This window comes from Lithobates pipiens, unplaced genomic scaffold (genome assembly GCF_037356315.1).
Source record: "Lithobates pipiens isolate NorthernLeopardFrog02 unplaced genomic scaffold, aLitPip1_a1.2 Scaffold_30, whole genome shotgun sequence".
Classification (NCBI taxonomy): domain Eukaryota; kingdom Metazoa; phylum Chordata; class Amphibia; order Anura; family Ranidae; genus Lithobates; species Lithobates pipiens.
The window spans coordinates 57,173,741-57,200,085 of record NW_027507791.1 but is presented as its reverse complement, the minus strand read 5'-3'; the positions used below and the strand labels follow the sequence as shown (position 1 = coordinate 57,200,085).

The window sequence follows — 26,345 nt, the reverse complement described above, 5'->3', positions numbered from 1 at the left end:
AATGGATCATTAATACCTGAGTTTTCCGCTAATTCATTTGATAGCGCAGTCAGTCCTTCCAAGCCTCTGGTCACTGTCCCTCCAGGAGCTGTATTGTTGGGGATTAAAGGTACAACACATGCTACCAAACATTTTGCATACCCTCCTCTTTCAGCTAAAACCATATCTAAAGCCATTCGGTTCTGCCAGGCCATTAGAGATGTGGGGGTCAACTGTTCTGCTAGGCCCTTCACAGCATCCCTAGTATAGTTTACAAATCGTTGTTGGTTATAATATATATATAATTAATCCAGTCAACATTTTTATTTATAGTCACCCACCAGAGAAGAGACTCAAACCCAGCTGTCACCTGATTCCTGGCTTTAAACTCGTCCGGCACCCCGCGAGGAACCCCAATCTCATCTATGTAGATCTGAGAGTCAAATGACCCCAAGGGAGAGGTGTCCCTACGATACTGTCGGTGACTCTTAGGCCGCGTACACACGCGCGGACTGTTCGCCCAACCTTGTTCGGCAAACAGTTTGTCAAACAGTCCGCTCAAAATTTGCATGAGCGGACTTGCCCACACACGAGCGGACTGTTTGACGAACAAGGTTGGGCAAACAGTTCGCTCAACTTTTGAAATGAACGGACTCGCCCACGTGAGGAGGCAAATCCGCCCACTTCGAGCGCGTGTACAGGTAGGCGGGGCCCGCGAAGGATACGTCGCGGGCTCCGCCGCCTGGAATGGGCTTAAAGGGGAACCCCAACGTCGAAAAAAATCGGCGTGGGGGTTCCCCCAAGTCCACACCAGACCCTTGTCCGAGCACGCTACCCGGCCGGCCAGGAAAGGGGGGCGAGCGAGCCCCCCCTCCTGAGCCGTACCAGGCCGCGTGCCCTCAACATGGGGGGTGCCTTGGGGAAGGGGGGGCCGAGCGGCCCCCCCACCCCAAAGCACCTTGTCCCCATGTTGATGAGGACAAGGGCCTCTTCCCGACAACCCTGGCCGTTGGTTGTCGGGGTCTGCGGGCGGGGGGCTTATCGGAATCCGGGAGCCCCCTTTAAGAAGGGGGCCCCCGGATACCGGCCCCCCACCCTATGTGAATGAGTATGGGGTACAATGTACCCCTACCCATTCACCTGTGAAATAAAGTACAAATAAAAACACAACACAGGGGGAAAAAATATTTTATTGCACAGCCGGGGGTCTTCCGTCTTCGGGGGTCTTCTCGCCGGACTCCTCCGCTATGTGTGTGTAGCTCTTTTGCCAGCGGAGGAGTCCGGCTTTCTTCCTCCCCGCCGCCGGCCTCTTCTCCCGACTTCGGGGGTCTTGTCCCCCTCTTCGGTTCTTCTGCCGGGCCACCGCGCCTGGTCCGGTGGCCCGGTCTTCTGTCGCCGTCTTCCGTTCTTCTGTCGCCGCCTTCGGTTCTTCTGCCGGGCCACCGCGCCTTCTTGTAGCTCTTTTACAGGCGGTGGCCCGGTCTTCTGTCGCCGCCTTCCGTTCGTGTTCTTCTTCTTGTTCTTCTTCCAGGAGATGTTGACACGTCGCTCCCTCCGGCCGGAATGCCAGAGCCGCCCTGCGTTGCCACTTATATAGTGACAATGGGGCGGGGTCACATGGTATATGTCACATGGGTTGGTCACATGGGTTGATGTCACATGGGGACTATGACATCGTAAGGGGGCGGGGTCACCATGTGACCAACCCATGTGACATATACCATGTGACCCCGCCCCATTGTCACTATATAAGTGGCAACGCAGGGCGGCTCTGGCATTCCGGCCGGAGGGAGCGACGTGTCAACATCTCCTGGAAGAAGAACAAGAAGAAGAACACGAACGGAAGGCGGCGACAGAAGACCGGGCCACCGCCTGTAAAAGAGCTACAAGAAGGCGCGGTGGCCCGGCAGAAGAACCGAAGGCGGCGACAAAGGAACGGAAGACGGCGACAGAAGACCGGGCCACCGGACCAGGCGCGGTGGCCCGGCAGAAGAACCGAAGAGGGGGACAAGACCTCCGAAGTCGGGAGAAGAGGCCGGCGGCGGGGAGGAAGAAAGCCGGACTCCTCCGCTAGCAAAAGAGCTACACACACATAGCGGAGGAGTCCGGCGAGAAGACCCCCGAAGACGGAAGACCCCCGGCTGTGCAATAAAATATTTTTTTCCCCTGTGTTGTGTTTTTATTTGTACTTTATTTCACAGGTGAATGGGTAGGGGTACATTGTACCCCATACTCATTCACATAGGGTGGGGGGCCGGTATCCGGGGGCCCCCTTCTTAAAGGGGGCTCCCGGATTCCGATAAGCCCCCCGCCCGCAGACCCCGACAACCAACGGCCAGGGTTGTCGGGAAGAGGCCCTTGTCCTCATCAACATGGGGACAAGGTGCTTTGGGGTGGGGGGGCCGCGCGGCCCCCCCTTCCCCAAGGCACCCCCCCATGTTGAGGGCACGCGGCCTGGTACGGCTCAGGGGGGGGGCGCGCTCGCTCGCCCCCCTTTCCTGGCCGGCCGGGTAGCGTGCTCGGACAAGGGTCTGGTGTGGACTTGGGGGGAACCCCCACGCCGATTTTTTTCGGCGTTGGGGTTCCCCTTTAAGCCCATTCCAGGCGGCGGAGCCCGCGACGTATCCTTCGCGGGCCCCGCCTACCTGTACACGCGCTCGAAGTGGGCGGACTTTCCGAGCGGGAACAGTCCGCTCATTTCGAAAGTACAGCGGACAGGCCCACACACGGGCGGACTGTTCGCTCAAACACAGTTTCAGCGGACAGTTTTTCGGAATTTCCGAAAGACTTTGTCCGTCCAACTGTCCGCTGAAACTGTCCGCTGAAAGCCCACACACGAGCGGACTGTCCGCCCAAACACTGTTCAGCGGACAAGGTTGGGCGAACAGTCCGCCCGTGTGTACGCGGCCTTAGTCCACGGGTATTCTGACAGGATTCTCAGGGGCATAGCCAGCTGGACCATAGCGCAATCCCCTTGGGCATTGGCCGGTAGTTTAGTTTCTTATCCCCACACATCCACCAGACATCAGCTCTCTGAATGTCATGTCCAACCCAGTCACCGTTGTCCGTGTTAATCCTCTCCACACAGTAGTCATCAGGTAGGGACCCAAGATCCACCGCGCTACGGTTCCCTGGGAGTGCAAAACAAGTAAAGTTGCCCGGATAAGCAGTAACCGCTGGAGGTATCTGAGGTCTCTGTACTGGGGGAAACAACAAACTCAATGTGTGACGAGTAGAATTTATTTCAGGTTTATAGCTCTTATTATACAACTGCAACATACATTTGAAACCTTCTGGATCTGTATTGTGATCTAGAGGAAAAGGAACTGTTGCTAAATGTGGTCTGGCTCCGGCACAAACTAAACAGTTTTCCTTTTTTAGAGTTCTAACCGTGTACCTCAACCATTCTAACCACTCATTTTTTCTTGGTAGCCCGTCTCCAAAGCTATGGCATCTTCTATTGTTAGGTTAGTGAATCTTATAGTTATACTCAGAACTTCTATTTTAGTATGGCCTTCTTCTTTCCCTTCTGAGTCTACTTTTTCCTGTTTAATTTTATTAGGAGGTAATACCTCAAGGAAAAATGTTCCTGAGGGGTCAGTTCCTGACACCCATGCTCCCATGGAATACAACCGCTGATCTTCCTTCCTCGGCTCCTTTAATGTTATTAATAGTTGGTTACAGTTCTTACTATTTGTGCAGGGGGAGTTGGCCGCTTTTGTGATTACGAGTCTCTCCTTTATACCACTCTTTTTAGCTCCTGGTTGATTATACCCCCAATCTTGATGCGCTGTAGTCCACAGGGCCTGATCCCATGCTTGACATCCTGCCTTATTCCAGAGCCAGCAGATATATTTATCTGCCCATAGAAGTCCTCTAGGCCCAGTTGTATCCCCACAATCTGCAATCTGACAGAAATCTACCAGTATAGTGCTAGTTATTCCCTCTATAAAGTTTTAGATTTAATGCTTTTCCTGTTCTTTCCCAATTCAAAGGTTCCTCTACTCTTCCATAGCGCCTACCCCCTCTTATGGATGCCTCTCCTAGTGTCACCAGTAACCCAAGGATAATTACTGTCCCTTTCATCCTAACCAGCTACAGAGTTCCAGCGGATAGGATAGGGGAGTTGGAAGGGGAGGGAGACTTCACCGGTTTGAGACAAGTCCCACCTTGTGTGAGACCTCCCTTTGTAGCCGGATTTTCTGGACCTCTTGTAGCCAACTGGCCCTACTCTGCCTGTAAAACCTTCTTACTAGGGATGAGCCGAACACCCCCCTGTTCGGTTCGCACCAGAACCTGCGAACAGACCTAAACTTCGTGTGAACTTTAGAACCCTATTAAAGTCTATGGGACTCGAACGTTCACAATCTAAAGTGCTCATTTTAAAGGGTAATATGCAGGTTACTGTCCTAAAAAGTGTTTGGGGACCTGGGTCCTGCCCCAGGGGACATGGATCAATGCAAAAAAAAGTTTTAAAAACGGCCGTTTTTTCAGGAGCAGTGATTTTAATAATGATTAAAGTGAAACAATAAAAGTGTAATATTCCTTTAAATTTCGTAGCTGGGGGGTATCTATAGTATGCCTGTGAAGGGGCGCATGTTTCTGGTGCTTAGAACTGTCGCTGCACAAAGTGTCATTTGTGCAGGAAAAAAAGTCTTTTAAAATCACTTGCGGCTAAATTGTCGGGTCTCCGTAATACAGAGAACACTCAATGAGTGTTCTCTGTATTAGCCGACAATTCATTCATTCATTGATTAAAAAAAAAAAAAAAAAAAAAGCGTGGGGGTTCCCCTAAATTCAATCAAAAGGCCCTTCAGGTCTGACATGGATATTAAGGGGAACCCCGTGTCAAATTTTAAAAAAAAATTGACGTGGGGGTCCCCCCAAATATCCATACCAGACCCTTCAGGTCTGATATGGATATTAAGGGGAACCCCGCATCAAATTTAAAAAAAAAATTGACGTGGGGGTCCCCTTAAATATCCATACCAGACCCTTTATCCGAGCACGCAACCTGGCAGGCCGCAGGAAAAGAGGGGGGGACGAGAGAGCGGCCCCCCCTCCCTCCTGAACCGTACCAGGCCACATACCCTCAACATTGGGAGGATGCTTTGGGGGTCTGTGACCCCTCAAAGCACCTTGTCCCCATGTTGATAAGGACAAGGGCCTCATCCTCACAACCCTGGCCGTTGGTTGTGAGGGTCTGCGGGCGGGGGGCTTATCAGAATCTGGAAGCCCCCTTTAACAAGGGGACCCCCAGATCCCGGCCCCCCCCCTGTTTGAAATGGTAAGGGGGTACAAAAGTACCCCTACCATTTCACAAAGAAAGTGTCAAAATGGTTAAATAAGACAAACACACTTTTGAAAAATTCCTTTATTAAAAATAAAAAAAAAATTCCAGCGGTGCTAATCCACTCTTGCTATCCAGCGACGGGTCTCCGGGGTCCAGCGATGGATGATCATATCCAGCGACGGGGGATCTCTCAGTCCAGCGCTGTCCATACCTCCTTCTTCTGTCTCCACTGCGGAGACACTGCAGAGAGCCGAGCGCTGACATTTCTTATATTGGGAGGGCGGGGCCACCCGTCACCTGACCCCGCCCCTCTGACGCAGGAGAGGGAAGCCAGGGGTTCCCCAGTGACGTGTGGGTGACCCCGCCCCCTCTGATGTAACGCAGGTTTCCGTTACATCAGAGGGGGCGGGGTCACCCACACGTCACTGGGGAACCCCTGGCTTCCCTCTCCTGCGTCAGAGGGGCGGGGTCAGGTGACGGGTGGCCCCGCCCTCCCAATATAAGAAATGTCAGCGCTCGGCTCTCTGCAGTGTCTCCGCAGTGGAGACAGAAGAAGGAGGTATGGACAGCGCTGGACTGAGAGATCCCCCGTCGCTGGATATGATCATCCATCGCTGGACCCCGGAGACCCGTCGCTGGATAGCAAGAGTGGATTAGCACCGCTGGAATTTTTTTTTTATTTTTTTTATTTTTAATAAAGGAATTTTTCAAAAGTGTGTTTGTCTTATTTAACCATTTTGACACTTTCTTTGTGAAATGGTAGGGGTACTTTTGTACCCCCTTACCATTTCAAACAGGGGGGGGGCCGGGATCTGGGGGTCCCCTTGTTAAAGCGGGCTTCCAGATTCTGATAAGCCCCCCGCCCGCAGACCCTCACAACCAACGGCCAGGGTTGTGAGGATGAGGCCCTTGTCCTTATCAACATGGGGACAAGGTGCTTTGAGGGGTCACAGACCCCCAAAGCATCCTCCCAATGTTGAGGGTATGTGGCCTGGTACGGTTCAGGAGGGAGGGGGGGCCGCTCTCTCGTCCCCCCCTCTTTTCCTGCGGCCTGCCAGGTTGCGTGCTCGGATAAAGGGTCTGGTATGGATATTTAGGGGGACCCCCACGTCAATTTTTTTTTTTAATTTGATGCGGGGTTCCCCTTAATATCCATATCAGACCTGAAGGGTCTGGTATGGATATTTGGGGGGACCCCCACGTCAATTTTTTTTTTAAATTTGACACGGGGTTCCCCTTAATATCCATGTCAGACCTGAAGGGCCTTTTGATTGAATTTAGGGGAACCCCCACGCTTTTTTTTTTTTTTTTAATCAATGAATGAAGGAATTGTCGGCTAATACAGAGAACACTCATTGAGTGTTCTCTGTATTACGGAGACCCGACAATTTAGCCGCAAGTGATTTTAAAAGACTTTTTTTCCTGCACAAATGACACTTTGTGCAGCGACAGTTCTAAGCACCAGAAACATGCGCCCCTTCACAGGCATACTATAGATACCCCCCAGCTACGAAATTTAAAGGAATATTACACTTTTATTGTTTCACTTTAATCATTATTAAAATCACTGCTCCTGAAAAAACTGCCGTTTTTAAAACTTTTTTTTGCATTGATCCATGTCCCCTGGGGCAGGACCCAGGTCCCCAAACACTTTTTAGGACAGTAACCTGCATATTACCCTTTAAAATGAGCACTTTAGATTTCTCCCATAGACTTGTATAGGGTGTTCCGGCTTTTCGAATTTGCTGCGAACAGCCCAAATTGTTCACTGTTCGCTGAACAGGCGAACAGGCAATGTTCGAGTAGAACATGAGTTCGACTCGAACTCGAAGCTCATCCCTACTTCTTACAATGGGACTGGTGAATCCAGGTAGACCTCTCTGCAATCCTTATCACAGTAGGGGTAGTTAAAAGGACTTTGAAAGGACCATCCCACCTTGGGGAGTACCACTGCTTTTTTCTTATTACTTTTTATTGAGACCCAATCTCCCACATGCACCTTTTTCATCTTCTTTTGGGGGTGTGATATACATACTGGTCACAGCTACTAGTAGGCAATACATCCAATTATTTTTACCTATTTCTTCCATAGCTTTTCTCAGTTTGCTTTTTAGAATGCCATTATGTCTTTCTACCAATCCAGCTGATTGGGAATGATAGGCACAATGGTATTTCCCTTTAATTCTCATCACTTCTGTCAAATGTTGTATATTTGTTAATTACAAAATGGGGTCCATTATCACTGTAAATCCTTTCAGGGATTCCAAATCTAGGAATAATATCTCTTAGTAATGCTTTGGCTACAGTCTGTGCATCTGCACTTCCTGTCGGGAATATCTCCACCCATTTGGTCAGGGTGCCTGGGTACCAAACAATATTTCTTCCTTTCACATTTGTCTAATTCAATAAAATCCATGCAAATGTGTTGGAATGGATATTGTGGTGTAGGGAACTTCCCTTTCTGTGGTCTTATACCTCCCTGAGCATTGTGTCTTGCACATATAAGACATTGAGAGCAAAAAGTTTTTTTTTGAGTAATTTGTGAATCCATAGGCTGTACATACTTTATTTAACATCTCAGTCACCCCCCTGTTTGACACATGCGTTACTCCATGTGTCAATACTGCTGCATACCTAAATAAAGATTTTGGTAATACCGGTTTCCCTTCAGGTGATGTGTAAATATCATCAATTATTGTGCAACCCTTTGTTTTCCAATATTGTTTTCCCCAGGGGGGGGGGGGCATTTTGCTGCATATCAGTAAGGACTGTATGATCTATCACTATGATTTCTCGTCATTATTTTATGTGCAGCTTCATATGCCCTTTTATTTCCCTTTGAGATGGGGTCCGTATATTTTGTGTGTGCTTGACATTTACAGATTGCAAGCTTTTTTTGGTAACTGTATTGCATCTAGGAGTTCTAAAATGAAGTCCGTATGTGAAATTTGTTTACCACTGGAGGTGACCATCCCCCTGTTTTTCCATTGTTGTGCAAAAACATGCACTGTTGAAAAGGCGTATTGACTGTCAGTGTATATGGTTACAGATTTTCCTTCTGACAGTATACATGCTCTTGTCAGTGCTACAAGTTCTGCAACTTGTGCTGAATAATGTTTTGGTAGTGGTCCCGCTTCCAAAATCTCATCCTGTGTCACTACTGCATATCCTGTTGCATTTGTGCCATCTGGATTTTTCTTACTAGAACCATCAACAAAAAGTATCATGTCAGGGTTAGATAATGACACATCTTTCAGATCACTTCGTGGCAGTACCTTTTCAATGATGGCAGCAGTGCAGTCATGTTTATACCCGTCAGTAGGAAGTGGTAGTAGTGTGGATGGTTTTAATGTAGTACACCTCTGTATTGTTAAGTGAGGTTGTGTCAAAAGTATTGTCATACAGGAAAGGTGTCGTGCTGGGCTCAAATGTGATACCTTTTGTTGTAACAGGATAACAAACACTGCATGTGGTACCTTTTCAGTTAGTAAAGTTGAATAAAGACACCAGTCCATCCGGTTCAGCCTGAGTGAGTGTCTAGCCTCTACCCCTGTACACCCACATCGTTCTCCACCCCCAAGGATCCAACATCCCCATTCATATACCAGGGCCAAACCGGGACAGAAGCCAATCAACCCACCTGCATGTCTCCGGAGTGCGGGAGGAAACCAGAGCACCCGGAGGAAATCCACGCAGGCACAGGGAGTACATGCAAACTCCAGGCAGGCAGCGACATGATTGGGATTCGAACCAGTGACCCCCTTCACTGCTAGGCGAGAGTGCTAACCACTACACCGCTGATGCTACCAGTGCTTGTACACAGGGTGGAAGTACTCTCGTTGCACTGTCTATTTCTGTAGAGTAATCCTTCCTCTATGAGACCCCTCTGGTTCTGCCTCAGCAGTGTACTCTTCTGCATCCTCCTCTCCTTCATCTCCTTGCATAAGAACCTTTACTTTCACATTCTTTTTTGCTTTTGCTTTCAAATACTTCTCAGAATGCTTAGCATATTGTAAAACATCTAAAACTGATGCAGTTCGGTAAGTAACCATGTTTTTAACAATGTAATCCTTATGATCCTGTTTCAATCCATTTAAAAAAGCAATCTTTAGCTGTTGCTGATATGCACTATACACATCTTCAGCTTCGGGGAGCCCGGAGAACACTCTAAAAATCTCTCGTAATTTATTTAGGTAGTCACTGACACTTTCTTTGTCTTCTTGTACTGTCATATTTATTTATTTTTTTGCCAATCAGTCCGTTGTACCCATCTAGGCTGGCATCTGTTCAGTAGGGCAGTCAACCTGTTTCCTAAGTCTGGGCTTTCTGGAGGCAATGGATCCCCCCGTCCCTGTGCATTTTCTGGGGCGCAGGGGTATTCCTCACCGTCCTCCACACCATACCTAATAGGAGGTTTACTTAGTCTCTTGGCTCCTGCTGGGGCACCTAGTACATGAGTTATGGCGTCAGTTAATGTTTCAAGGATCGATCTGTTCATCTCCAGGACTGAACTACTGTCTGGAGAGATTGAGGAAGTGGAATTGGGGTTTTGTTCAGAGGCGGTTCCTTTGACAGGGGTGGATGTCACAGGGAAGGTGTTACTCTGGGCAGTTACTTGCACCTGAGGGGGAGGACCATTATAGGGAGGTGGTCTCTGGGTGTAGCAGATGAGATCATCCTCTTTGTCCACTAGGGGCAATTGGGCTTGGCATTTTTTCCTTTGTTCTTTTTCCTTCTACCCTAATTTTAGCATGCTGAAGCCAATACGCCGCCATTTTTAACCCATACCTTTTTTGAACTTTGGGTCCTGACATTTTAAACTTATCCACAGGGCCCCAAAATAGAACTTTCTTTCTTTTTAATTTTTTTTAGTATTCTGATTCAGAACTTAGCCTTTTGACTTATAAATGTACCCAAATATAAACAGCATTGCATCATTAACACTTCACAGTTGAAAGTCTATGAATTCTAAAAATAACTCCAATCCAATATAAATATTTACTTTAAAACTATTTTTCAGACTCTTTTCCCACCAAAAGTCCTAATATTTTCACAGGTGCACAAATTAACCTCTGTCAGGCAATCTGCAATTTCTTGTTTCTGAGAAACAGCTTCTTGACCTTCATAGCAATGAAAACATCCTCAGCCTTTTTTTTTCATTTCTTTTTCTTTTCACATTCATCAAGCCACCTGATAATTCTACACAATCATTCTATTTACTCCAAAATGCAATCTACCTTCTTTTTCTTTTATGCTAAGTTTCAATATATACAATATAACCCTTCTGTATTGTCATAGCTAATCAAGGGTTAACATTTACAACTTCTTGCAGGATCAGGAGAAATCCTTCCATGAGGTGAGGGGGAGGGGGAGAGAGTTCAGTGAATTTGGCTTCTTATCTGCTGAGAAATACCAGCACAAAAAACATGTAAAGAACAAAGCAGCAATACAAGAGAAAAAACATCAGCACTCCCCACACTAGAGAGAATCAAAAAGGGTTAAACATGAACAAAGATAAAGTAAACACACACAGAAGAAAATTAGCCTTGCGATCTTTGTAGATCACTTAACTAAACAGCGCTTAGTCAGGCATTCAACCTCTGACATTCGGTATACCTCAAATCTTTTTGTTATCTGTCCGGACAGCGGGCGACGTAATTTTTTACCTTAGACAACGTCCCCAAGTGTCTCTGTCTACGAGCACTGGATCATCTAGATATTATACGATCAATACCAATGTCGGCAATTACAACACATTAAACCAGAAGCAAAGAGAGAGAAGAAAAGACTCTTAGAAAGAATTAAGAATAATTTAAATTATCTTACCTCTCAAACACCTGGACTGGATCACACAAGGTTCGGAAACAGACAGTGGAATTCAGATCTGTGGCCCCGTCCCTTTTTCACCAAATAACATTGATTGGGGGGACTTGTAAGCGTTCGGTGAGCTTCAAAGTCCAATACTCACCGAAGTGTTGTCGGGCCGTCTGATCTGAAAATCAGCGTGTTGCTCCCGGCTCGAAAGACCAAAAATGTTAGGAATTTCCCTTGTGATCAGTAAAAACTCCGGGTGTTCTTGAGAAGCAAACAATTTATTTCTGATGTGGCCCACAACAGGGAGACATGCTTACAGGACAAGCTGCAGGAAAAAAGTCTCAACAAAATAAAGTGTTCCGCCCTCACATATCCCACAAGAATAACATCTCTGTGCTTCTATTGGCTGAGGGAACATAAATAACATGTCATGGCACAGGCTAGCACTTTATTAGCTATCCATGTTCCCTGTACATTCTTAGGCTATCATATTTAGTTAAATCTAATCATCCTACTTACTATGGAGTTAATTAGGACAAAACAATACAATGAGTTAATACAATAATGTGCTCAGAAGTAAGCTTTTTAACAAATCAGTCTCAGGACTATTGTTTTTCTAATAGTCACACAATAAACATTTAAAACTTTTCTAACAGTGGCCAGCTCAGGTTTCTGCTTTGCCGGTAAAAGCACAGAGAGGAGCATTGAGCGGGAGGGAGGTGCTGACACAGCTCTCTGCCTCCTTTGTACATGGGACATAACAATGCTATCTCTGCACTGTAGCAGTTATCTAATAGAGGATTGCTCAGATCAGGCTGTTGCTGCAGCACCCCTGAGAACTCCTCAAGGCACTCCAGGGTTCCTTGGCACCCAGGTTGAGAAACACTGTTCTAATTCATCTCAACAATGTTCAGTAGGGTTGAGATTAGGCTTCTGTGAATTTAACAGGGGTTTTGATAAAGCACAATTTGTGTGCGAAACATGTAAGCCGTTCCTCCTTTGCTTGTACATGTAGTGTTCCTCAATCCTCATGTTCTCCATGGTTTTATGTGAATAAAGGTATTTGGATCTCAGTTTGGTGTGCAGCCATCCAGACTTTCCTTTCATTATTGGTCCTTTTGTTTGTGAAGGTCACAGGCGTTTAGTTACACCAACATTTTCAAACCATATTTTCATGGAGCTAGCTTTATGCACAGGGGCTCAATCACACAGGAACAGAAAGAGACCTTCCGCAAACTGTTGCCATAAGCTTGGACAATTATCTATAATGTGTTTATATTCTGTAACATTAACAACAGTCCCCGATTTTTTAGCCAGACCTCAAAGCCCAGACTAAAAAGGGTTAGATAACAAAGAACTATATAGTACTTCCAGGGATCATAGCAGAAAAGTACTATAAACTACCCCTGAAAAAGTCTAACTTATACGGCTATTATGGAAGTTCAATTACATAAAAAAGGAAAAATTATATATAACTCCTATGAAAACAATTTCTTAACAAAAATATTTTATTACAAAATAAGGTAGGTATATCTATTGAAACAACATTCCACCCAAGATGATCCTTTTGGTGAAAAATATGTAAATGCATCCTATTGCATAGACATACGTAGGCATAAGATCACTCATTATAAACATGCTCAATATAAACAGCAAGTATGTAATAATCGCTTAGGAATAGTGGTGGTGATTAACCTACGCATTAGGCAAATCATAATTTTTTTTCCAAGCCTCTGATCTCTCCTTCTATAAAGGAAGGATGGTGTCAGTAACATTAAAGTGTATCTGAAAATAAATAAAGTTGCGCTCAATACAAGAAGACCATTAAAGTCCAAATGTGTTCACAAAGTCCACTACAGCAACACAGACTGAACAACAACAAAAAATAAATAGATATGAACTGATGTGCTTGTGTTGAACTAAATCTAAGACAGTCCTCCACCTTGTGATGTCACCAACATTAAGGTCAAGATGTGCTCTTAACCCAAGTGATGGACTCTCTATTATGGAAGGTCAAATAAGCGTTTTGGATATACCGGTAGTAACCATAGGATATGTAGTGCGGACGATGCTTATATCACAAGATACATTCCTCCAACACAGTGGATAAACTTCAGGACACCCAGCGATACGCAAAAATAAACAAGGGGTTCCTATAGTGTTAGCCCTTGTACACATGGACGGACATTCTGACAACCAAAATCCGTTGGATTTTGTCCGACGGATTTTGTCCGAAACTGTTGCATACACACGGTCGGACAAAGTTGTCGGAAAATCCAATTGTACATAACATGATGACGTTATTTCATTACGACGGGACTATGTTCAGGCTAGTAGCCAATAGCTTTGGTCTAGTAATTTGATCTGAGCATGCGTGGCACTTTGTCCATCGGAGTAGGCTACACATGATCGGAGTATGTCCGATCGGAGCATGTTCTCAGAAAATTTTATAGGCAAGTTGGAAAAGTTGGTCCGTCGGATATTCAGACGGAAACAGTCCGATGGAGACCACACACAGTCGGATTATCCGACAATACGATCCGATCCGACACATTCCGTCGGAATCTCCGACCGTGTGTACAAGGGCTAAAAAATACCTTTCTGAAGGTGTTTATTAGATGCCAAATACACTTAGACAAATTGGCAGAAAGTACAATGCATAAAAATGTTTTCTTAATGTATCTAAAACCATTTTTACAGCCTATTTTTCTCTTTTAGATAGAATAGAGAAGGAGTAGAACGTAAGATTTTATTGCTTAACAAACATTTTCTACATGAATTTATATTTCTTGACGTATTCTACATATTTTACATTTTGAAAAATCGAATTTGTAATAGTTATAACTCAACTCCAGGTTGAATACAAAGCTATCATTTGGGATCGCAAACTCTAGAATGGATTGTTTGGGGCATTATAAGAAGATACGAGCCTTAACCCCAGATCTAGTCTTGGTTTATGTGTAGTGTTCAAGAACACTGTTAATGCCACAGCATCCAGTACAAAACATTTTAGACAATTGTGGTAACAGTTTGGGAAAGGCCCTTTTCTGTTCGAGGATGACTGTAACATCATGCACAAAGCCAGCTCCATAAGAACATGGTTTGACCAGTTTTGTGTGGAGGAACTCAAGTAACATGTACAAAGCCCTAACCCTATTTTGGAATGAATTAGAAAGCCGTTTGAGAGACAGGTCTTCTTGTCCCACCTGACCTTACAAAAGCTCCTTTGGCTGCGTTAGTACACATTCCCACAAACTCAAAATTTTTCTGAAGTCTGTTATATTCACAAAGAGGGGTCAACTCTATATTAATGCCTATGGTTTTGGAAAAGGATGTTCAACAAGCTCATATGATCAAGTGTTCACAAACTTTTAGCCCTATAGCGTACATTTTAGTAATGATGATACCTCCTCTTGATGCCTTGCCAATTCAATCCAAAACTAAAAAGACACTTCAGCTGGACAGCACCAGTAAATATCTTGTGCCCTCTGAGACAGTTTTTTAGTTGTAGATAGAGACCCCAGAGTTAAATTTTGAACATTATTTTGTATGTCCCCTATATTTTACTCCTAACAGACATGAAATGAATGCCGTGAAGGTAATGAATCAAACATTTCCAGAAAAGGTTTATCCTCCTTGGCCTATCTAATGTACCATCTCTCCATCTTTTTCCTCCTATTCTTAATGATGTACATAATGACGTTGTCAGGGAACCTTCTACTGATCATTGTGGTGAGAATCACCCCAAAACTAGAAATCCCTGTGTACTTTTTCTTGACTACCGGTAACCTCTCCTTTACTGACATCAGCTTTTCTTCCAACATTGTTCCAAAAATTCTCATGGACATTTTGCTCAGTGGTGAAATGTCGAAATTTGTGCCGTACGGATGTACTTCCATCTGGCTTTAGGATCAACAGAGAGTATCATTCTAGCTGTCATGTCTTATGACAGGTTCCCTGCGCTACAACACCATCATGAACAAGAAGATTTGTGCCAGTTTAGCAGTGAGGTCATGGAGTATATCCTTCAAAAACTCTGCCATCCGTGTCACCCTCACGTTCCATCACGCCTACTGAAAAAATACTTACACCCACCACTTCTTCTGTGAGATACAGATTTTCCTTCAAATGTCACGTAAAAACACTTGACTTCCACAAATTCCAGAAGTACTTGTAAAACCTTGTATGTGATATGTAACCCCAAAAAATGAAAATAATCCCACTTGAATGCCCCCCAAAACCCATGTAATTTGGATCAGCATGTTAATAGACAGTCAGAATCGGCTTGTCAGGCTCCAGTAGACTTCAACAAAATAGTGGTCTCATTCACACAGACACCAACAGGGTAAAATATGGCTTCATCTCCTGTTCTCCACCTGTAGAGAAATCCTCAGATGTGTTTCACCCTTTTCAGGGCCTAATCGTCATGTGGAGACGGTGGAGAACAGGAGCTGAAGCTATCTTTTATCCATCACATTCACATCTATGCAACAGACTGTAGACGGCCACCACTTGTTGCAGTCAGCTGGAGTTTGTATATGATATGCTGTATAAAGCTGGTCTGCTGTATATTTTTGCCATATGCTGCTCCACTGCACATTCTCCTGACTGCTGACCAATGTGAATCTGTAAAAGCACTGTGGCTCTGTGGTTACCCTGTGCTGCTAAGTTACCCACCATCCAGAAAAAAAATATATCTACCCTTAGGGCTTATTTACACTTGCTTTGGCTTCAACACACATTAACGGCTAGTTTACACTTCAAACAAGGCTTCAGACAGGCTTTGTTAAAGCTCTCTGAACGCTAGTCAAAGCTCCTGTCACTACATAAAATGGTTAGCTTACAGTCCTGTTTACACCTTGCTTTTGCTTTGCTTCGCCTTTGCTTCAAAAATTATACCCCATGTAGCTTTAGTGGTGCTTTTAGTGGTGCTTCAAAGCGTCTTCAAAGCCTCCATAGAAGTCTATGGCAAAGTTCGCTTGAAGTCCCACAGAAGCCTCACGGAAGCCCCACCAAGGCCTCACCAAAGGCTCATCGAAGCCCCATCGAAGCTCCACCAAAGCCTCATTGAAACCCCACCAAGGCCTCATCGAAGCCTCATCAAAAGCACCAAGCAAAAGCAAGGTGTAAACAGGATTGTAAGCTAACCATTTTATTAGTGACAGGGGCTTTGACTGGCGTTCAGAGAGCTTTAAGCCCTTGTACACACGGTCGGAGAATCTGTCGGAATGAGTCTTATCGGACCGTGTCGTCAGATAATCCGACTGTGTGTGGTATGCATCGGACTGATTCCGTCCGAATCTCCGTCCGACCCAATTTTCCAACATGTTGGAAATATTTCCCGACCAACTGGGCCGGACGGACATAATCCGATCATGTGTAGAGCATTTTCATCGGACCAAGTGCCACGCATGCTCAGATCAAATTCCTACATCAAAGCTATTGGCTACTAGCCTGAATGTAGTCCCATCGTAACGAAATTACGTCATCACGTTCTGAAAGATCGGATTTTTCGCCAACTTGGCCCGACCGTGTGTATGCAACAGTTTCGGACACAATCCGTCGGACTAAATCCGACGGGCAAAATCTGACGGATTTGGTTGGCAAAATCTCCGACCGTGTGTACGTGGGCTATTAGGTTTTTTTTTTTTAAATGTTTCAGTTTGTTTGCGCCCCCCAAAAAATTTCAAGCACCAGCCACCACTGCCCGGGACTTGCTCCTGTAGAACTGATTGTGAATCGCATTTTACTTTAAGGCGTTAATGAATGGTATCAATGTTAGCATCAAGATTAACTATGTACTTTTCAGTTAGGCCCCTTTCACACTAGGGCGGTGCGGGCGTCGGCGGTAAAGCGCCGCTATTTTTAGCAGCGCTTTACCGTCGTTTTAGCGGCGGTCTGTGGGCGCTAGCGGGGTGGTTTTAACCCCCGCTAGCAGCCGAAAAAGGGTTAAAACCGCCTGCAAAGCGCCGCTGCAGCGGCGCTTTGCTGGCGGTATTGCTGCGCTGTCCCATTGATTTCAATGGGTAGGAGCGGTGAATACACCACTCCTTCACCGCTCCAAAGATGCGGCTAGCAGGACTTTTTTTACCGTCCTGCCAGCGCACCGCTCCAGTGTGGAAGCCCTCTGGCTTTCACACTGGAGTGAAAGGGGCCGGTTTTTTCAGGCGCCTCACGGGCGCTATTTTTAGCACTGTAACGCCTGAAAACCGCCCCAGTGTGAAAGGGGCCTTAGTGCTGGACTATGATGTGGCGGCCATGCCGCTTTTTCTGTATGAGAGACGTGGTATGTATGCTTGGAGCCAGTGTGCTTCTTTTCTATGTGACTGTAATAATGTTCATGCTCATGAACGTGCTTTGGATTAATCTGTATATGTTTTCATCAATTTCCTTAAAGTGGTTGTTAAGCCACTTGTATAAAATGCTCCTATCCCCTCTGTATTAGAACAATAAGTTCCCCTGTGTCTGTGTTATATCATAAATATGCTTATCATACAGTGTAGAGTATATAGTGCAGTCTGCGTAGAGTATACAGTATCTCACAAAAGTGAGTACACCCCTCACATTTTTGTAATATTTTATTATATATTTTTTTTGTATGTGACAACACTGAAGAAATGACACTTTGCTACAATGTAAAGTAGTGAGTGTACAGCTTATATAACAGTGTAAATTTGCTGCCGGCACTGGGGAGCTACAGTTCATTGAGGGAACCATGAATGCCAACATGTACTGTGACCTACTGAAGCAGAGACGAGTATTCCAACATGATAACGACATATCAGGGTCTGCTGGTGGGGGGCTGATCGAAATCTGGAAGCCCCCTTTAACAAGGGGCCTCCGGATCTCAGCTCCCCCTATGTAAATGGGTATTGGGTACATCATACCCCTACCAATTCACCAAAAAAGTGTCAAAAAAGTAAAAACCACAAGAGACAGTTTTTGACAGATCCTTTATTAAAAAAAAGAAAAAAAAAAGTGTCCCACGATATAAATCCACCGTCTGATGGACCTGAAAAATAGCAAAAATGAAAACGCTCTGCCTCCATGGGAGGCCTCCTGCCGACTGCTCTCTCTTCGCTTTAACAGCTCTTAAATAGGCTAGGGCAGTGCCACCCAGTGACGTGACCGAGTGGCCCCACCCCCTTCTGACATCATGGGACATGACATGGGTCAGGAAGCGGCTTCTGTGTCCTCTGCCAGATCACAGAGCCTTCCGCCGTGCGTCTCTTCTCTCCTCCTGCTAGGCGTCCAATAGGATTTCAGCCAATCGGGTGACGGGTCTCAGACACACTTCCTGATTGGCCGGGAGAAGGATCAGTGTGTGTCAATAATGAATATTCATTCCCAGATGCCTGCATTTAGCTATAAAACTATTTTTTTTAAAAAGAACAAAAATACAAAAGCTATTATTATTTAACTTTTGTCTAATCTAGTAACTTATATAATATATATATATATATATATATATATATATATATATATATATATATATATATTATATAAGTTATTAGATCATTATTGTAAATTATTATAACACTTTATTTGAAACACTTCTGAACAAGGAAAACAGGTCTACATTCACAAAAGACTGGAAGGAATCCAACTGGGAGAAATTAAAATAAATAAAACAATTATCAAATTCTGTGCCAAGCTGAGGGACCAAAATATGTACAGCATATATAAAAAAGCCCTTCTAATGTGCCTGGTTCTCTGCTTCTAAAAAAATTTGCCAATCTTTCCCCCCCAGGACAATGAAAGATGTTGAGAAAGCTATTGAAAAATATCTGAAAATATTCAAAGACAAATATGTGATTTTTATTTATTATTGCCTAGCAAGGTAGGGCACAAAAGTATATACTGTAAATATATAGGTAATATGTTGGCATCATTTTTTTTTCATCTGACGTTATTAAACGAAACAGATTTTCCTATTGCTGGAAGATTCCTTGTGCATTCATCTGCTCAGTAGCCAACCTGGTCACATTTGCAACCCTTTGGCCAACATCTCGGTCTTTGACAGGAAAGTAGGCTGTTATTATAATTAACCGAAGAGAATGTAACCAACACATATAGGATGACTAATATAATATCCTAGATAAAAGTGTCACTCCTACAAACCAAAGGACAGTACAAGGGATGCTTCTTGGGAAAACCTTTCCTTTTTTTGGTTTTTGGATAGATGAAGAAGGGTTAGACCCTCTCAAATTTTTATTGCTACCCGTGTCCCCACCACTCTGTTTGTCCTGACTGTTGTCATTGTCAGAAAGTGAAATTCCAAAACCATAACATTTTCTCCAGCTCACAAATGGTAATCTTCCAATGGGGACACCTGTTAAATGTTCGCTGTCGGAAACTCCGACCGTGTGTAGGCTCCATTGGACATTTTCCATCGGAATTTCCATCGCACAAAATTTGAGATCTGGTTCTCAAATTTTCTGACAAAAAAATCCGTTCACGTACACAATTCAGACGCACAAAGTGCCACGCATGCTCGGAATCAAGCAGAAGAGCCGCACTGGCTATTGAACTTCAGTTTTCTTAGCTCATCGTATGTGTTGTACGTCACCGCGTTCTTGACGTTCGGAATTTCTGACAACATTGTGTGACCGTGTGTATGCAAGACAAGTTTGAACCAACATTGGAGAAAATCCAGTGGATTTTGTTGTTGGAATGTGTGATCGAGTGTACGCGGCATAATGCCCCGTGCACACGATCGTATTTTCCAACAACAAATGTTGGACGTGAGCTTGTTGGTGGAAAGTCTGAATGTGTGTAGGCTCCATCAAACATTTGTTGTCAGACTTTCCGCCAACAAATGTTGGCTAGCAGGTTCTCAAATTTTCTGCCAACAAAATGTTTGTTGTCAGACTTTCCAATCGTGTGTACACAAGTCAGTCGGACAAAAGTTCACGCATGCACGGCATCAAGTAATAGCCAGAAGCGCTCGGTCTTGTAAAACTGGTGTTCATAATGGAGATATCACGTACGTCTTGTACGTCACTACATTCGTAATTGTTGGCCAACCTTTGTGTGACCGTGTGTATGTAAGACAATATGGAGCCAACATCCTTTGAACAAAAATCCACATTTTTTTTGTCAGAAAGTCCGATCGTGTGTATGGAGCATAAGAGGGGAATCCTGTTGCATCTCTGGGACAGAAAGTGAAGGTAGCTCTACCAAAATGTATCACTAGACCACTTGGTGGTAATGTGGACACCCATACTTAATATACCATGCTCCATACTAACAGATATGGAAAAATAATTTTGGAAAATACATGGACTTTTTAGGCACACAACATAAATATTATAAATACAAAAACAAAAATCCACCAAACTTTATACAAAAATACTTAACTCCTTCCAGCCCACCATATAGTGAAATAATGAACGAGCGGGAGACCCTGGGGGTCACGCAGAGCGGCAATCAGTGGTGCATCAGGTCCCTCAGATCCCTCTTTACCGATCATGGTAAAGAACCTATGGCGTAGGCTCTTTACACTGTGATCAGCTGTTTCTAATCTCAACTGATCACAGTGTAAACAGGAAATGACGGTTATTGGCATTCCTCTCCTCATGCTGACAGCGCATGAGGAGAGGAGAGCCATTAATCATCATTCCTCAGCGGGGCCATCTGCACTGGCAATCAGGGCACTGATCATCAGTTTCATAATTAATTTTTAATAGTTAGCAGTGCAGCCCCAACAGGGCCCACCAGTGCTGCCAGCGCTGAAATCTGAAAATTGGCCTGGGCAGGAAGGGGATGATAGTGGAAAAGTAGTTAAATAATATTTTGTAAACAGAGAATCCATCAATAAAACAGCACCCCTGATATACAGGAATGCTGCCCCCCATGAGGATCTTGTATTGGTGCAGTCCTACATCACATGAGTTTTCATATTCCTTGTTCAACATGTTTCACAGGAACTGCTTCTTCAGGAGATCTTGGGTGCAGCATTTTTTTAAAACTGAATATAAACAAGAAAGCATAACAAATTACCAAAAGTAATTACATTCATGATACATGAATTAGCATCTTTTCATTAAGCCTTCCATACTTACATATTTTTACATATGGGTATGGGTAAGCATACGGAGATGCATGCAGGCGGGCGCGGTATACTGTTTTTAAAAATGAATGCTGCACCCGAGAAGCAGTGTGAGCCAAAAAATCTTGCTATATGAAATTCTTATGTAATGTAGGACTCCACCAATACAAGATCCTCATGGGAGGGGGGGGGGGGGGGGGATAGGATAGGATAGGATAGGATTTTTATTTTATAATATAATTGTTTTAAATATTTTCGTATAAATAAAATGTGGTGTATTTTTATCAAATGGATGTTGTGTGCCTAAAGTCCATGTATTTTCCAAAATTATTTTTTAATATCCCAAAACATACAAAAACAGCAAAAAATTAACTTGTGGGGCATTTTCAACTCTTCCTCACTCTATAGATTATACATACAGTTGTTATTTCAAGAAAGTCAAGTTTTCCTTTCAAAGAAAACTATGATAGAAATATATTTTATTGTGATTGTTACAATTGTCTCCTAACAGACGTTACCTGAATGTTATGGAAACAGTCAACCAAACATCTCCAGAAAGGTTCATCCTCCTCGGACTTGGATCTAATGTTCCGTACCTCCAAGTCATCTGTTTCCTTGTATTTCTCGTGATGTACATAATCACATTGTCAGGAAATCTTCTACTAATCATTGTGGTGAGGATCAACCCAAAGTTACACACCCCCATGTACTTCTTCCTGAGTAATCTCTCTATTATCGATATCTTTTTCTCATCCACCATTGTTCCCAAAGTTCTCACAAACATTCTGGCCATAGATAAAAGTATCTCCTTGCTGGGATGTGCATTACAGATGTACTTCAGTCTGGCTTTAGGATCCACAGAGTGCCTTATACTAGCCGTTATGGCATATGACAGGTTTGCTGCCATTTGTAGGCCATTGCACTACAACGCCATCATGAATAAAATGTTATGTATGAGTTTAGCTGCAGGATCATGGAGTATTTGCTTCCTGAACTCTGTTCTGCATGCTATCCTCACCTTTCAACTCCCCTACTGCAAGTCCCACCATGTCAATCACTTCTTCTGTGAGATGCCTCCTTTTTTTCGACTGTCTTGCAAAGATACTTTTCTAAATGAAATAGTGATGTATATTGGAGCAGGTATCATTGGTATGTGTTCCTTCTGCTTGACTCTAACTTCATACATCCACATCATCTCCACCATCTTGAAGATCCATTCCTCCCATGGAAGACATAAAGCTTTCTCCACATGTGCTTCTCACCTGACTGTGGTGAGTCTCTACTATGGGACCATCATGTTTGTGTATCTTAAACCCCGTTCTATTTATTCTGCAGAAATAGACAAAACTGTGTCCATTCTCTATACCGCTGTGACGCCAATGTTGAACCCCATCATCTATAGTATGAGGAACAAGGAAGTCAAGAGCACCATTAAAAGAAAACAAACCAAACAAGGAAGGGATAATATATATAAAGGGGGTACGGACAGTATAAAAGGAGGATGCATTATGTACTGTATATAGGTACATACATTAGAAGACGTATATAAAGGGGGATGTGGGGAATAGAAGGCTGCAGTTACTGGTATAATAATGTAGTGCATTGTGATATGAAAATCATTAATATACACAACATTATCAGATCCACACTGCATATAAGTTGCATATCCATACAACACTATTGCAACATATTTATTCTGACAAGAAGAATCTTTCACAGAAATCAGACCTCCCAACTTTTGAACTACATTGTAGGGAAAGAGGGAGATACTGGGAGAATGACAGGAAATGAGTAGGCATACTACACTGCACCAAATGTAAGCCATTTCTAGAAAATGGTGTATAGAGTGCAGGGGTCAGGAATATAAAATGGTGTATAGAGTGCAGGGGTCATAAATATAAAATGGTGTGTAGAGTATGGGGTCAGGAATATGCATGGCTTATATACCTATTTATTCATTTTGTTATATAAGCCAGGCATAACCTGTAGTATAAAAAGGCCTTTTAATAAGACTTTGATAAGCTGCATGTTTGTTCAAAATGTATCCTGTTCTGAATGAAAACACAAGCTACAGCAATGATTAGACATGTGCAATTTGTTAAGTTACAAATTTGTTTTTGGACTAAATTCGGCATACTCTTTTGACGAATGCGTACGAAAACAAATTGTCAGAAAGAACAAAAATCTAGAAAGAATTAAAACCCAAAAGAATGAACATGATGTAAGTTACCAGCAATTATTGCCTTTCCATGTTTGTGTACCATTGGATAGATGGACCATTTATTGTTGACCATTTGTATTTGACTTTTATAGATTATATATATCCTGTTAACCCCTGATGAAGGAGACAACACTCATCTCCGAAACGTGTTGGGTATAGGAGGCTATCTCTATTTTGCATATCTTGATTCCTTAATTATTCATGACCATGTTCAATATTTCATGTATTTTTCTATAAACAATTGAAACTATATATTTTTACTTTCATTGTCTTTTGGTAGTGCCTTTAAAATCCCACCCCTAGGGGTTGTCTTCCTCTTTATTCTTTATGGGATGTGGCATACTTTGAAATCTCAAATATCATATTCATTTATGTTTCGGTAGTAAATACCATTACCAATACCCCGCCTTTTTCTGATCAGATTTTTCAAAAAAAAATAAAAAATTATTCTAGTAGATGGTTGACACAGGATACCTACATTTTCTACGTTCCAACAGATTTTTCATTATTATTATTTACTCTTTTTTTCCATTTCGAAGATTGCAGCATGACTAATTATATAGACAATGACTGGGATACCCTAATGTCAGGATATCTCAAAGACTTTGGCAAGAATGAACTTGTAGACTCTGAGCTCAATAACTTATTTTCCAAGTTATCCAAGATGTTGGAAAAACAGTCTTCTATATTCTGGCACATCAGATCATTTGAAGATTGTATAAATCCTCTAGGCCTAAAAGTCCAGATCTTTCCTACTTTGGAAGGTCTGGACTCTGCCTTCAAACTAGCATGGGAAAAAATCTTATGAACTTGTTCCAATGACACGATGCAATTACTTATCACCGAATATAGAAAACGATCTGAGGTCTTGGAAAAGGATATAAATATCATTTGTTCACAGCTACAGACCCTTAAAACTCACAAAACATTTTCAGAGAAAGAAAATAAACTTAAAAAACATTTAGAAATCTTCAATAAGGAAGTTCTCATTAAAAAGGATAATAAATATGTTAGGGATAGAAACGCCTTTCAAGAGAAAAGGGCCTATTGATGGAACAATGGCCAACAGTATAGGAACAACATATTTATGAATACAAAGGAACACTACTCTGCTATCTCTCAATCATCCTCCAGTTTATCTTCTGTCTCATCACAGATGCCCTCAAAAAGCAAGAAGACATCACGCACCAATCAGAGCAGTGATTGTTCATAAGGACAAAAAAACAATAATGATACTTCACTTTGGTGCTCTTCTATGGTACCTATGGTTTCAGGTAAGGTGACAATTTTGGTAATGGGCAAATCTGTCTCTTTATCCTCACAAACATATGGGGCAAGTTCTACACCCCACCCTATCACCAGATCCCAGACCACACAGGGAATAGACAGATCTGATCCTTCCCCTTTTGTGAAAGCACTTTTATCCAGCACAAAGTCAATACATTTATCCTAGACGTGGAACCTAGGAGGGATCCCTCTGCGCCTATTGCAGGTGCTGTTGAATCCCAACAGGTTCTTAACATAGTGAACCTTTCTTCCTACACACTTTCCCCGAACGAAACTCAGATACTTCACAAGGGCCTGGATTTCTGTCCCAATGAGAATGGGACAAATTTGAATCTGCCAAGAATCTACAATTGTTTGCATGCAAGCTGATCCTTAGGAATATGTATCAAAAACCGGGGGGGGGGGGGGGGGGACAAATAGATCTTTTGCCCAGAGGAAATAGAGCATTTAACCAGCTTGTCTCCCTCCTGGAGGAGAGAGACACCACTATTATAGAGGTTTACTGTAAACAGCTACAATGTGGGCAGGATGGCCGGAGACTCCATGTGACAGTGTCCATCTTTTAAAATGAACTTGGATTTCCTCATATATATGCAACTGTCCAAGATGTAAGTTACCAGCAATTATTGCCTTTCCATGTTTGTGTATCATTGGATAGATGTACCATTTATTGTTGACCATTTGTATTTGACTTTTATAGATTATATATATCCTGTTAACTCCTGATGAAGGAGACAACACTCATCTCTGAAACGCGTTGGGTATAGGAGTCTGTATCTCTATTTTGCATATCTCGATTCCTTAAATATTCATGAACATGTTCAATATTTCATGTATATTTCTATAAGCAATTAAAACTATATATTTTAACTTTCATTGTCTTTTGGTAGTGCCTTTAAAATCCCACGCCTAGGGGTTCCCTTTCTCTCTGAAAAATCTATTGTGCGCAATTCTTCTTTCTTTCCACTTGTGACCTCCGAACTCTCAAATAGCAGCAACTGTGTAGCAGCTCCATCCCTCCACTTCCAGATGTTTTGGTTCCATTGGCTTCACATTTATCCCCTGTATCTGTTAGCTCTTTGCTTTCCAGGGCAGCCATTCTTTCCTAGCATCCTGTGTACTTGAACGTTAATCACTCTACTGTGTCCCACTGCACCAGACAATCTGCACGACACCTCAGTACTTAAACCTCCTGTTGTTTACTACTGGCAAAGACAGTATGCACTGAGGGAAATCACGGACCGAGCCCCTACATGTAGCATTACCATCTTTTGTTCCTGTCATGCTTGTGATACTGTTATAATGATAAAGTAAAAATACAGAGGAGTTTAGAAAATTCTGGACTTTTTGCATGCTGTCAGAGAGGGGCTGTGTGGCACCCTCGTGATAGACTCGCAGTGAGGAGTGAGTAAATGGTTCACCTGGAGTGGCATTAATTTCTTGATGCCACGCGTTGGTTTGAGCTAGGATCCAAAAGTGCCCAAGCTCATTCCCTGGTCCCAATCTTTCATGGATCCGCAGTAATGTTTGTTTGTCAGCTTACCTCTCCATGTGTTCAGCTTAACAGACCAGCCGCCCTTTACCTGGTTGCTTAAAGTGGTTGTAAACCCTTACAAACCAATTTGACCTACAGGTAAACCTAGATTAAGGCTTACCTGTAGGTCCCAGAAATATCTCCTAAACCTATACGGTTTAGGAGA

The 26,345-nt window shown here is 43.4% G+C and overlaps 1 protein-coding gene across 2 annotated transcripts; it reads left to right on the top strand.

Moving 5' to 3' along the window:
- Nucleotides 1–18,807: 18,807 nt before the first annotated feature.
- On the top strand, nucleotides 18,808–25,015 carry LOC143942072 (olfactory receptor 5G9-like). Of its 2 annotated transcripts, none has more exons than XR_013264671.1 (2): nucleotides 18,808–18,926; nucleotides 23,451–25,015. XR_013264671.1 is itself a non-coding variant. In XM_077463376.1 (2 exons), exons 1-2 carry the CDS (start codon nucleotides 18,841–18,843, stop codon nucleotides 22,658–22,660), a joined length of 1,098 nt encoding a protein of 365 aa, XP_077319502.1. In that variant the 5' UTR covers nucleotides 18,815–18,840; the 3' UTR covers nucleotides 22,661–23,052. The 2 variants fall into 2 exon arrangements, 1 of the variants encoding a protein (XP_077319502.1); XM_077463376.1 differs by lacking the exon at nucleotides 23,451–25,015 and adding an exon at nucleotides 21,649–23,052 and having other exon boundaries at nucleotides 18,815–18,926.
- Nucleotides 25,016–26,345: the final 1,330 nt, after the last annotated feature.

What these genes read in the sequence shown, in the direction of transcription:
- LOC143942072 (XM_077463376.1), top strand. Translation starts at nt 18,841, where the DNA reads ATGAAAGATGTTGAGAAAGCTATTGAAAAATATCTGAAAATATTCAAA. An exon ending in ATTTATTATTGCCTAGCAAG is followed by an intron (nt 18,927 to 21,648) that starts GTAGGGCACAAA and finishes GTCTCCTAACAG; the next exon opens with ACGTTACCTGAATGTTATGG.